General features: G+C 38.7%; 4 protein-coding genes across 4 annotated transcripts; 2 read left to right on the top strand and 2 right to left on the bottom strand.

The window, feature by feature from the left end:
• Positions 1–382: 382 nt before the first annotated feature.
• On the bottom strand, positions 383–6,031 carry LOC141824596 (polyadenylate-binding protein RBP45-like). Its single transcript, XM_074711909.1, has 7 exons — positions 5,463–6,031; positions 4,013–4,490; positions 2,129–2,184; positions 1,923–2,053; positions 1,731–1,827; positions 1,494–1,646; positions 383–628 (listed from the first exon to the last, which is right to left on the bottom strand). Exons 1-7 carry the CDS (start codon positions 5,841–5,843, stop codon positions 623–625), a joined length of 1,302 nt encoding a protein of 433 aa, XP_074568010.1. The 5' UTR covers positions 5,844–6,031; the 3' UTR covers positions 383–622.
• A 1,581-nt stretch (positions 6,032–7,612) lies between these two features.
• On the bottom strand, positions 7,613–8,251 carry LOC141825688 (uncharacterized). The gene has a single exon (XM_074713075.1). The coding sequence runs from the start codon at positions 8,186–8,188 to the stop codon at positions 7,850–7,852; it is 339 nt and encodes a 112-aa protein (XP_074569176.1). The 5' UTR covers positions 8,189–8,251; the 3' UTR covers positions 7,613–7,849.
• Positions 8,252–8,953: 702 nt separating this feature from the next.
• Positions 8,954–10,484, top strand: LOC141825217 (protein LHCP TRANSLOCATION DEFECT-like). Its single transcript, XM_074712603.1, has 2 exons — positions 8,954–9,296; positions 9,982–10,484. Exons 1-2 carry the CDS (start codon positions 9,018–9,020, stop codon positions 10,237–10,239), a joined length of 537 nt encoding a protein of 178 aa, XP_074568704.1. The 5' UTR covers positions 8,954–9,017; the 3' UTR covers positions 10,240–10,484.
• A 1,389-nt stretch (positions 10,485–11,873) lies between these two features.
• On the top strand, positions 11,874–12,528 carry LOC141822810 (uncharacterized). Its single transcript, XM_074710132.1, has 3 exons — positions 11,874–12,140; positions 12,225–12,254; positions 12,331–12,528. The coding sequence occupies exons 1-3, from the start codon at positions 11,874–11,876 to the stop codon at positions 12,433–12,435; spliced, it is 402 nt and encodes a 133-aa protein (XP_074566233.1). The 3' UTR covers positions 12,436–12,528.
• Positions 12,529–12,731: the final 203 nt, after the last annotated feature.

The following is a 12,731-nucleotide window of genomic DNA, read 5'->3' as shown; positions in this document are numbered from 1 at the left end:
ACAAAACACATATTTCAAGCGCAAACCATCTCAGAATAAGATTCAGTCAAATTTTATCAACAAACTAATTAGAAATTTCATTTATCAATTGAATTAGACGCAGGTGAAAGACAGAGTATAGAAATTAATCAAGCAACAAAGCAAACTGATGAGCGCGAGTTGGAAAAACAGAGTACAAAATTACGAGTATATCATCAGTGCGCGCGTTGGAAAAAAAATCATGAACGCGGGTTAAAATTAGATCAAATCTATAGTTAATCATGCAACAAAGCAAACTAAAACCATGAGTGCGAGTTGAAAAAAAAATCATTAAAAACCATATCATCAATTAAACAAGGACGAAGAGATAAAATATACCATTTGTGAATCATAAACAGACGAATGGCAGCAAGCAATTAAGTTTAGGTACGCATGTCAACATTACATAAATATAGCAGTAGCACAAAGTGCATAATCTCTGACATCACAATCTGTCAAAACTGGTCTAAACTGCAGCCAGTACACTAAGTATGAGTCTCAGCAAAATACACACTGGGCAAACCGACAGAGGGATTGCCCAACACCCACATATCCCAGTGAAAGAGAAGCTAGATAGCTAACGTTTCCGTTTCAGATGGTAAACTCAAGCCTGCAAAATCGAGACAATGAATTTGACAGATGAGTTCGAGAGCACACATGGAAAATTGTAATTGTACAACCATGTCGAATCAATATGTAAAAATAGATTTATACGACACCATTTGATATCAACAAAACATCCTGTACACTATGCAATGGCTTTGTCCTGAAGGCATGGTATTTTCCTTGTCTACTATATAAAATTCAAACAAGATAGCGATGTGGAGAGCACCAGGTTCAGCCATATTATGTTTACATGGTAGAACACGACCAGTTATTTTTGCATCTACCAAGAAATTTATCTATTTTGGATTTAAGTTTTCATCACTTTGATATTCTACTATGAACTACTTGGACAGTGTCATGCGGTACCTCTAGTTCCAGCATGCTGCAGTTACTTTCAAGAAACTTTAATATCCAATATGCAGAGCAAATTCTCCAAGATGCGTGTTATACAATAAATGACTCCAATCGAGTATGTGACAAATGTGCAGTGGATCTTTTGATTTTTGTTTAAAGTTTGGAATAACAAATACTGAAAAAAAAGAATACAAGAAAGAGAGATTTTTCATTGATCCTAAATCCAAGAAAAAATACCTTGACACTTATGGACCTGAACCCAATGAACAGAGAATCGTACATTGGTATCAAAGAACAAATCTCAAATTTAATATGACAGGAACCATAAAAGTTCCATCAGTATGATCACCGAGAATATCATGCATCTGAAACTTAGTGACAGTGTCAGGTCCATTATCATTGCCTATGTTATTGCCTAGATCATTCATATTTCTACTATCATATTGCAAGATATAATGGTTAGGATTCTAACTTAATCTTAACGAAATTGAGATAACATTATCAACAGCTTTTACCTGAGGTGGCTGCTGCTGCTGCTGAAAGTTTCCATATCCTGGATATCCTGTGTAAGCAAATGTATTAGGATCTGGAGCAGCATATCCATAGGCACTGTAGCCTTGGTTGTACCCATAATAGCTTCCATTCCATTGGCCGGAATCCTGTTGTGGCTGATAACCAATAAAATAGATAAATGAATGAATGAATAAATGGTAAAATAAATCAGCAACTTTTATAACATAACAATGTTCAACCTGTTTATTTGTTGGACTACGACCCCAAGAGAGTCGAATGCTTTGACCACCTAACTGGATCCCATTAAGCATCCTCAAAGCTTCCTCAGCACTAGCTCTGATAAAAATCAATTTACAAATTACTATACGAGAAAGAGCATGGTAATTTACATTGTTGCCCACTTAATATTTCAAGTCCAATGAGGAGCTCACCTATTAGCAAATTGAACAAAACCACAACGCTTGCCTACAGGTATTTTAACATAGACTATTTCACCATATTGGCCAAATGTATGCCTCAAATGATCATCTGTGACATTTGGGTCCAACCCGCCAACAAACAACTACAAGCCAAATGACACATATCAGTATTCTAAGGCTTTGCAGCTCATAATATGTAAAGTTGAACAAATACCCACAGTGGTATTATTTGGATCATTCTCAGAGTCAGCACTCTGTGGGGTTTGGTAGGAAGCTGCAAATAAAAATAGAACTTTCTGAATAGAGCTAAATAATCTCACAAGGCAATGATCATTATATGTTTCCATTCATGATGTTTGTGGGCATAACCATGACCATGGTTTCAAATTTCATTTCATGCCAATCGGCAAAAGCAAAGCGCACGTAAAGGCATGACAGACTGGTGATAGCTATATGCATCCAAGCTTGCATTATGATTAAATTTTACAAATTTCAAATGACAAATATAAAGAGATTTTTACCTTTAAAATAAAAAACCTTTTTGAAAAAATGGATTCGTTTGCTTTACTTTCTGAATGTGCAATTAATGTTCTATTTGTAGGTTTCCTTTCAATTGTTACACCTTCATACATTTCTAGCGATTGATATAGTATGTAATTACAGACACTTTTATTAAGCAAATAAGAATAATTCTAGTCAACGCACTGAAAGTGGATAAAGTATGAGACCAATAAGTTTAATAGATCCACAGAAATCTATGATTTTATCTACAACCATTTCTAGGCTACCAAACACTGTATCACCAGTAGATTCATCCAGCCATTATACACCCACAAAGTGTGTTACCATAAGCAAAAATCACACACACACACACACAAAAAACAGTTTCTGACCTCAAAGATAACAAGTGCATTGGTTACAATAATCCATAATTATTTAACATAAAGCTGAAACAAATCTACTGAAACAAAAATAATAATTTAGACAATGAAAAAACGAGCCACCATGTTAAGCAACAGAGAGAGCATGTAAGAGAGTCTGCTGAACTAAATCAATGGGATTTTTTAACTGTAGATATTTTGTCAGATCAAAACAACTACTATGAAGTGAAAGGAAATTACTCAATAATAACTCTAGACTTCAGTAGGAACATAAGATTGAAAAAATGCAAGCAATGAGAACTGGAATCAAGTCATCTTCTCCAGACATTAGAGAGAGGTCATTTGGAGAAAACACAACTTGCAGTTAGGAGTAATAGAAAAGGCATGATAATGGAACATAAGACCAAAAAAAGGCTAGAGTAATAACTTAACAAATGCCAGTAAAGACTTGAGGGATCACAATCAAGAAGAAGGCCAAGAGTAACAAACTTAGGACCCTCAAAGAACAATAATTTAATGACAACATATAACATGTTAATCCTTTCAAAATAGAATTAAAAACCTCTGCAATATTCAATAGATGGTATAAAAACGAAGCTGGTAGATGCAAAGAATGAAGACCAAAAGAAAAGGCTTGATCAGCATGATGATTATAGCAGTAATAAATTTGACTGGCAGATGCCAAATGCATGAAGCTGAGAGAATTAAAATACAGAGGCAAGTAGGTGACAGTGAGTTGATATAAAAAATAGCTTGCGATGATTAAATAGAAATAAAAACAAATTGTAGCAATAAAGCCACAAGAAACGACTAGACACATTATGACAATATCAAAACACTGACCTAACTGGGGCCACCACTATAGTAGATATGCATCTCAGCTGAAGCCAATTCCATGTCCTATAAGAAGGAAGTATGGAATCCTGCTTTGAGACAATATGAGTTTCTATAAGAGCTCTTTGTTAAATAATATTTTTAATGAGCCCAATTTCACAAAGGATATGTTCTCGAAGAAAACTTGTAAAAAGAAAGCAATGGCCTTGACACCTTGGTTCAACTTGAAGTTAATACCATAAATCTAAGGTTGTCTTATTTCACTATCTACCAAATACACATTAGATGTCAGCATTCAACCAATAAATCAAGACGGATTTCAGTAACAGGATGAGGCTGTTAGGTAAATACAAAATTGAATTTCAGAAACTAATATGAACCACATACCATTTGTAGAGAACTGCTGTTGGGTTACCAGACTCTTCTTATTAGCAGCTGGACCAATTCTCATGGCTCTGGTAGAACAATAAACACCATTCATCTCTGTCATGGCTCTTGCTTGTTCATTTGGATCACCAAATTTAACAAACCCATAACCCTTGGTGCGCCCAGTCAGTCTATCAGTAACAACTCTGGCACCCTTGACTGATGGGTAGTGGCTCTTGAATGTCTCTTGCAGCATATAATCAGTGACATCTGCAGCCAAATCGCCAACAAAAATTGTATAATCTACACCATCACCATGTTTCTCACCTGCTCCACTTGATGCCCAATTCAGTTTGAAAACTTGTTCTGAGTTAGGCATCACTTGACCATTGTACATCTGAATAACTCGATCTGCAGCAACACGAGATACAAGCTCAATGAAACCATAACCCTCAGACTGCCCTGTCTGCTTATTACGGATTACTTTAACTGAAATAACCTGGAATGTTAGAAACATGGAATCAGAAAAGAAAAGAAAACTAAATTAATACACGCCATAATGTAGCATGCACCACTACACCCATACCAAAACCAACATTGAAGGCCCCATCAAGTACAAACACAGAATTAAACTGAAGACGTGCTACAAATGCACAGGAAACAAAGTTCAAGCTTTGTAAGAAATTATGAAATCAGTGATTTGAGACAGAAAATGGTGTTATCTTAGAACAAATAAATCTGATACTTCAGTAATTTTTCATTAAATTTCAGAAAGAATTATTGGCAAATTCATTTCTAAAAATACTAAGATAGCTAACTAGTTACCACGATACTGTAAATAAGAAAGAAAGATCTGATTGCTACTCTATGTCCTATACAACATTCAGCATGCCAAATTAGCCCATTCAATAAACAGCACTTGTATTCGCCATGGATATTATAGTTCAGGATTCCATGTTACTTCTAGTTGTGTGTTGTTTATTAAATATCAAAATAGTCTATGTGTCAAAAGTGACTGCTTGGCGATATATGAATATTTTATGTGTTAGTTGACTGCACTACTTTGCAATTTACCTATTACAAAAGAGGGAATCAATCAAATCAGCACATCAAAAAATGAAAGGATAATAACTCGATTGTGAAATATATATATATATATATTCAGTTTAGTCGCTATTCATCCAAGAAACCTCAATTTTTCTACAACTGAAAATTTTAATCAATCATAAGAAAATGTTAATCTCCGATGGAAAACTTAACCACGTCCATTATTAATGGTACTGCTTCATTGACAACTAAAATCTGTGCTTGTGCAAGATACTTATTTCTAAAAGTAGTCACACAGACACGGTAATATTAATCTTGGCTATAAAGAAACTACCAGCATATAAGACCATTAGTCCAGAAAAACACAATCAGATAAATTAAGAAAAATGTTAGCATAGAAAAAAGAGAATAATGAAACAGAGACCTCTCCAGTCTGAACAAAGCAACTGTAGAGATAGTTCTCGTCCATCCAGTACTGCAATTCACCGATCCAAAGCGTCCGGATCTCATCAGCCGATGAAGGCTGGGGTGCCAGTGCTTGGGCCGGGCCTGGAGCTGACGCTGCCTGGTACTGCATCTGGGGCGGTGGAACCGGTACTGGGGCCTGGTACTGAGGCTGGGGGACTGGCGGAGGCACCTGGGAAGGCTGTTGGTTCCACATGGGCGGCGCCGGGCCAGCCTGGTAGTACTGCGCTTGAGGAGGAGGCGGCGGCATCATCATCCACTGCTGGGGAGGTTGCTGCTGCTCCATCGGCGGCGGCGCCATTGTTGGGGGCTGAACCATTCCACCACCCGTCTGCATCATTGTCGAGCTAAGGAAACGATCAACGACCTCAAAGCCTCGCGTTTCAATCGGGCGACGAAGGATACAAATCGATCACTAGATCACCAACACGCTCTCGATTCTATAGATGAATAATTCTAACAAGATCCGGAGGTGAGAAGAGGGGGAGGGGTCGGTAAGAACCCTAACCCTAGAAACGATGGGATAAGAGGCCGTGGAAAGCCATAAACGGAGAAGATTTTATACTTTCGAGAACATAGATAAAACTTATTCAACTTTCAACTTCATACGCGTTTTAATACCCCAAGCTATGATATCCTACGCGCTATCAATTGTCGCTAAAAAAAGAGGTACATTTCCGGGTAGCAAAGATGGCAGTACCTTAAAGAGAAGAAGGGGAAGATATTATTGGCTAGGAGGCCGCACGTTGTCCCATCCATGCGCGCGTCCGCACAGAGAATCGCCGTGCAGTGTGCTGCATCTGGGCTGGGCTGGACCGAGTATTGAGCCGGATCTCTCAACAATGGCGAGCTCTTCTCCGATTGAAGAAGGACCATGATCTCCTTGCTCCTCTCCTTCTCGTTTCTCCCATTCCTTTTCTTCGTCTATTCCTACAATTCCACACCCTCCGCGGCCATGAAACCGTCTCCCTATCCCCTACCGGGATCCGGCCCTTCGACTGCCACGCCTGTGGCCTGCCCGCAGTCGTCACCAGCGTTTGCCAGCCTCGTCGAGGGCGTTCCTTCCTGTACTCTCATTCCGACGTCGGATCACTCAGTTTTCACATGAACATGATGCAAAGGATATGTGACGGCGTATTCTTGAATCGGGCAGGGGATCGCGTGACTGTGTATGCTGTGGTCGCGTCTGATCGGATCCGTAACATTACTTTCCACAAGGTATCATCTTTGCATGAATTCTTGGGCATTCAGGTTCATTATTAGTGATTTCCTTTGCATATATTGCCCTTGCGGAAAGCTCAGTTTGTATGGCTTTCGATCGTGTAAAGGATTATGAGGAGTCAACTAAGCACTATTAATCTAGAGTATTTCATCACCAATTTGATGATGCAATACGGTCCTTCTTTTCTCAGGCCACTTAAGCAGAAACTTCAAGGATCTTACATATCCAAATTAGATTCATACAAGATAATATTCATATTACCAGACGAGTATGCATACAGACTCCATTGGTGACTCTATATGGTTTATTGGAACGCTTGTGCCGAGTTGTGTTGGATGAAATACACATAAACCCTAAAACTTTTACATGAGTGCAATGTAGAGCCTTGTATCAGAAACCATAAAAGTGCATGAAATTACTATATAAAAGGTTCTTTTTTCTTCGATCACATGAATATTCCTCAGATTTTGTTTGTATGATCATCTATTCAGGATGTTCCCTATTGATCTTACAATTGAAGTTTATTTTACTTGATTCAACATGATAAAAGGAAATGATGATGATTCTGATGGTTTGACTACTAATCCTTGTAATGTTCAAACAACTTCTTTTGGCCTATAACTAGTAATAGCTTAAGGAACTTGTCATCAGAGCCATAATACACATTTGATTCTTGGTATTTGTATAACTTTATATCATCTTCTTACATCCCACCATTTCTTTACTCAAATACTGAATAGCTTGTGTTAACATTACCACTACAAACTGTATCTCTTGAAAAAACTATCTCCTTCCTGTACAAATATAATATTTTGGATCTAAGTATAGCCTAAGTTTTCATCAATACCTTAAAAAAATTTCAGAATAACCTTGCGAAACAGACAATAGATTCAACATTAGTTTGCTTGTCCACTAGGAAAAAGAAAGAAACAAAACTTTATTTTTGTCCGCCCTGGTAGCAATCCTAGTAGAGCATTACAGAGAACAAATCAGACAAATGAATATGACGTCGTTGTGACACACTCTCATAGAGAATTAAAGTTCTTGTATCTAAGTAGATCTCAATTGCTTCAATCCTTCCATGGAACAGCAAGTTCGAGAATTCAACTAGTTCTCCAGCAGCTTCATCCTACAGTTCTCAAGTTCCTGTAGCTGATTCCCGTAACTTTCTCACTTCGGCTGGTGTCGATGGCATCCACAGCAGAGCATATGCTCGGAAGGAACCCTCCCCTAGCCGGTGACTTCTTTTTCTTTTTCCTCTTTTTCACTTCTCTACTTGAACCTGACTTTTGCTTAGATCCTCCACTCATGGAGGCTACTTCTGTACTCACCTGGTGCAGTTTCTGGCTGGAGGGTTCATGGTGGCCTGGATTTAGCATTTCAAAGTACGCAATCTCCTTGGACACCAGAGCTCCAATCGTTCCCCTGGCGCCGATCTCCACCGGCGACGGCGCAGCTGCCATTGCTTAAAGGTGAAGCAGGGGGCTTTGGTTTTACGGAATGATGGAGTGAACGGTGGAGTTGCCGAGGACACTGATTTGGATTGAGGAAAGCAGAGGGTGCTTGCCTATCACATAATGCCGGTTTCGTGAACGAGATTGGTGTCGTCTTGTCTTTATCTATGTCTTGCTGTTTGTCTAGTAGCTACGTTTGATGCTGAAACAATGGCACTGATTTATTTCACTCCTGAATGCATTATTTCCAGCCTTCTTTGAACTTTTTACTATGATTCAACATAATTTAGCGAAGTTATCAGAGGTCGATGCGAAGCTAAACAGTCTTCGATTTTAGTTCAAGCTCTGTGTTTCATTCAAATGACAGGAAAGGACCACCATGAAAAGGATGAGAACGTGATGAGTTGGTCCACCTGTTGCTGACTAAATGCCTCCAAACACTGTCCTGTGCTTTCGCATTTGATTGCTCTCTTTTCTGTTTTCGCAAGAAAAAACAAAAATCTTTTTCTTCTTTTGCGTTGAGAAATCAGGAATTACTGCTGAACTCAATCGTAATTCTATATAAATTGTTTACTAAGAGAATGTTTTCGGTAGTTACGGCAGTTAACTCGAAACAAAGGTCGTTCTTGCTCGCCCAAGGAAGCCCGATAACGGAATTGGCGCTGGGCCGCAAGAAACACCAATCGAAGTGCGAGACGATAGTGGGTTGCGAAGCAATGCGTGACTTTTAAAAGTAGATACTGCTATTTGGGTTGGATAATGCAAGGGAAACCAATAAAAATCCCACCTTTCGTCTTCCTCTTCCGAGTTCCGCCCGTGGTGAGGGCGAGCGAGCGACATGGCCTCTATTCCCTGCACCGTACGATACCAAATTCCACTTCGTACTACTACTTCTCCTTCTTCGTTTTCGGTGAGTCTGAGCTCTTCATTTCTTGCGTTCACGAGGCGACTGGGATGGTTGAGCGACTCCAGGTTGAGGTCCAAGTTGGGGCCTGAGACGAACGGGTATAGAACTACGTGCTGGTTTCGATTTGGGAACCGTGGAGTTGACTCTGAAGGAGCTGGCATATATGGGAGTCAGAAGCGGGATGATTTCGATAGGGACGATGTAGAACAGGTGATCCTTTACTCCTACTTACTGCAGTATTTCTTGTATTTTTTTATTCATTGTTTGGTAAATTTATGGTTCTGTAACGTACACTGGAACCTAAAGTTCGGACGATAAGGATTTCATGAGAGGGCACAAAAATTGATCTGTCGAAAATGGTAATGGGGATAAGAACTTTAAAACGACTTCAGGAAATGATAACTGAAAGAGGCTTTGTGGATGAATTCTTAATCCTTTAGGACGTATACTCTCTTGTAAGATGAGATGTTGAAATAAGTGACTTAACTGGAGGAAATAGTGGAATTTGTAAGTGTGAACATTAATAAAGGAAAAGAAGTAAATTTCTATATGTTACAACGTAATATAGGATGCATTTAAACCTTCAAAGTTTTGAGGTTCATGTTTCTGAATAAAGTTTTGAATCCTTTGACACCTCTATGTTTAGGGATGTGAAATGTCCAATAATACCTAGATGATAAGTTCTAGACAATATCTATTATTATTGTTATCTTGTAGAGTTGTAGGTTCTTGCAATTAATTTTCCTTCCCAACCTTTTTTAATATCATTCCTACACTACTACTAGTGGAAGAAACAGAGGTTACAATTGTACAAAGCTTGACCTACTTATTAACACGAAATCAATCTGTGGTATTTGTCGGAGAGAAGACCTAATGTATAGCCTACTCTTTGCAGTATTTCAATTATATGGGAATGCTTGCTGTTGAAGGTTCATATGATAAAATGGAGGAACTTCTAAGCCAAAACATTCATCCTGTGGATATCTTGTTGATGCTAGCTGCTTCCGAAGGTGATAAACCTAAAATTGAGGAACTAATGAGAGCAGGTGCTAACTATAATATCAGAGACGGAGATGGAAGGACAGCTTTGGATAGAGCAGCTAGCAATGAGATCAAGGAATTTATCTTAGGCTTCTCAGTTCAGAAAGCATGAGCTATAACTAATTCAAGCACAATGTGATTCTTTTGAAATTTTCTTTGGTTTCTGGGTTTAGTCCTTGTAGAACTTAATGAAACTGTACCTTTTTCAAACAATAACTACTCCTTGTCAGTTATGCTCAGTATCATGTTCAAGCAGCACCAAAAAGGTAAAAAAAATGCAGTTGACTTGGTTCTTGAGACCAAATATGTGGATTCATTTTAAAGTCTCGCATTATTATATCCTCTCTATTTGCATTGTATTTGATTTTTAGTCGCTGTGGAACTTAATGAAACTGTACTTTTTGCAACCAATCTCTAGTCCTTGGCAGTTATGCTCAGTATCATGTTTGAGCAGCAGAAGGTAAAAACAATGTGGTTAAATTGGACCTTGAGTTCAAATGTGTGGATTCATTTTACATGTTTTTGCAAAAGTATATCCTCTCTATCTGCTTTGTATCTGGTTTTAGTCTATGTAGAACTTAATGAAACTGTACCTTTTGCAACCAATCTCTAGTCCCATGCAGTTATGCTCAATAGGCAGCAGCAAAAGGTGGAAATATTTGTGTGGATTGAATTTATAAGTCTTGCAAAATTATATCCTCTTTATTTTCATTAACTACTGCTTCATCAACCAGTTGATTGGGTGACCTAAAGTGCAACAGTTTAGTTACTCTTATGGTTATCATTGCTGATCTATTTGCTGCCCTTGCCATGCCTTATGAGAGCCTTATGAGCCAGGCAGACCATCCTGTGTTCAAGTCAAGATGGGAACCTCTCTCTCTCTCTCTCTCTCTCTCTCTCTTCTAAGAGAAAAGCCTGATCCAGTCTTCAGCAGATAAGGAATAAACAGTGATGTGGTTGCCAACTTGTCATGGTCACAAGCTCTCTAATTCTAGGTTGCCATGAATGCAGTCCCTGCCCTCATTCCTCTTTAGCAGGGCAAGAGGCTTGTCTCGGTTCAATGAGCAACAGTTCTAGAGGCAGAGTTTGGGAACATGTCTCGCTTCAATTATTGCATGGCACTGTCAGAACTGCATGGACAGCTCCCCGTTCTATTAACAGGGACCTCAATCTTCAACACCTACAAATCTCCTTCTCTTTAGGCTGCTGAAAAAAATTCATATATGATGATGTTACTGAAACCACCCTTTTGTTGAATCAGGCTCATAGTTCTTCCAACACATGAAACATGTGAAGTTCAATCAGAAAGTTTCCTGTTTGCATAAATGCTGACCATCGGAGTGAGGGAGTAGCTGGATCAAGTGTCAAGGAGGAGGTTGAAAATTGAAATCGCCAAAAGCAGATGTCTTTTTCAGAATAAATTGGGTAGAGTAGTAGGGCCTTGGCTTTAGATGAACATTCAAAACTGTGTCCACAGGTTCACGAGCATTTGTTGTGATAAAATAGCAGCCCCATGTGGGCAGAGCCACCTCCATGCCGATATTATGGAGCATGAATGGCCATTCAAGGCTAGTACTAGGGAGGTCTGGAAATGAAAAAAGGGAACAAAGAAAAGTTGATATTTCACAATCAAGTTTTAACTATCTGTAATGTTTCTGGTTATCATATCAAGTTTTCTCTCTGTCGTCTTTGTTAATATGTATATATAATTAGACTCCTCGAGGCTGTTCCTCCATCTCAAAAGACATGGAGGAATCGATCGACTCATCTGTGAGCAGCTCACTCTGTTGCTCAGAGGAGAGTGGATGGACCATGTACTTGGAGGACTTCATGGCAGCGGAGGAGAAATCACAGGTGGCGAGTTGCTCTTCCACCATTTTGGATGCTGCTTCAGCTTCATCAAGAACAGTTGATGTGTCAGTATCAGGAGAGTGCAGAAAACTGAGACTGAAGTGGGAGAAGGACGACGATTCTTTGCAAGATACAGCCTCCTCATCGTACAACAGTCCCAAGGTTACAGTAGACCTTTCTTTGTGAATCTATTCAGTTCTAATCCCATCTGTTAAGGATTATGTATTCTTTTTCATCCTCAAACAGGCTGCTGAAATCGATCGCACAACAACTAAGGTATTATTTTTCAGTTGTTTAGTCAATTCATATGTACGCTTTGCTAAATTTTGATTTGAATAAGTTTGCATTTCAGGTGATGAATGATCAAGAACCGAAAGAAGTTGAAGATGGATTCAATGTTATTGATGGAACAGATGGATGTGCTGCGCCCAAGAATGTTTGTTTAGTTCCATGTTAGTACATTATCTCTAGGACAGACCATTGATTTGGATAATCAACAAACATGGGAACTCTTGTATGGATTCTATCAAAATTGTGCATAAAACTGTGAACTGGTAATAAATCGGTTAGTATAAAACCGATAGAAATTGTAAAAATCCGTTAAATAATAGACTATATTATTGCAAACTCGATCTCAGTTCTTGACTTGTTGGTTCGTTTTTTTACCATTAATCAGGTTCAAAGCTTTGCTATTGCTTATTAATTTAACTTCTTCACACATAGCAAACTCATTTGCATAATTATCAGCAAACA

This window comes from Curcuma longa, chromosome 3 (genome assembly GCF_044706935.1).
Source record: "Curcuma longa cultivar G26 ecotype Majalengka, Jawa Barat chromosome 3, ITB_CL_G26_1.1, whole genome shotgun sequence".
Classification (NCBI taxonomy): Eukaryota; Viridiplantae; Streptophyta; class Magnoliopsida; order Zingiberales; family Zingiberaceae; genus Curcuma; species Curcuma longa.
The sequence above is the reverse complement of the archived record's forward strand: the minus strand, read 5'-3'. Positions and strand labels throughout refer to the sequence as shown.

What these genes read in the sequence shown, in the direction of transcription:
- LOC141824596 (XM_074711909.1), bottom strand. Translation starts at nt 5,843, where the DNA reads ATGATGCAGACGGGTGGTGGAATGGTTCAGCCCCCAACAATGGCGCCG. An exon ending in ACAGCAGTTCTCTACAAATG is followed by an intron (nt 2,185 to 4,012) that starts GTATGTGGTTCA and finishes TTTTATTTGCAG; the next exon opens with CTTCCTACCAAACCCCACAG. An exon ending in GTAGTCCAACAAATAAACAG is followed by an intron (nt 1,647 to 1,730) that starts GTTGAACATTGT and finishes ATTGGTTATCAG; the next exon opens with CCACAACAGGATTCCGGCCA.
- LOC141825688 (XM_074713075.1), bottom strand. Translation starts at nt 8,188, where the DNA reads ATGGCAGCTGCGCCGTCGCCGGTGGAGATCGGCGCCAGGGGAACGATT.
- LOC141825217 (XM_074712603.1), top strand. Translation starts at nt 9,018, where the DNA reads ATGGCCTCTATTCCCTGCACCGTACGATACCAAATTCCACTTCGTACT. An exon ending in ATAGGGACGATGTAGAACAG is followed by an intron (nt 9,297 to 9,981) that starts GTGATCCTTTAC and finishes TACTCTTTGCAG; the next exon opens with TATTTCAATTATATGGGAAT.
- LOC141822810 (XM_074710132.1), top strand. Translation starts at nt 11,874, where the DNA reads ATGGAGGAATCGATCGACTCATCTGTGAGCAGCTCACTCTGTTGCTCA. An exon ending in CATCGTACAACAGTCCCAAG is followed by an intron (nt 12,141 to 12,224) that starts GTTACAGTAGAC and finishes ATCCTCAAACAG; the next exon opens with GCTGCTGAAATCGATCGCAC. An exon ending in TCGATCGCACAACAACTAAG is followed by an intron (nt 12,255 to 12,330) that starts GTATTATTTTTC and finishes TTTGCATTTCAG; the next exon opens with GTGATGAATGATCAAGAACC.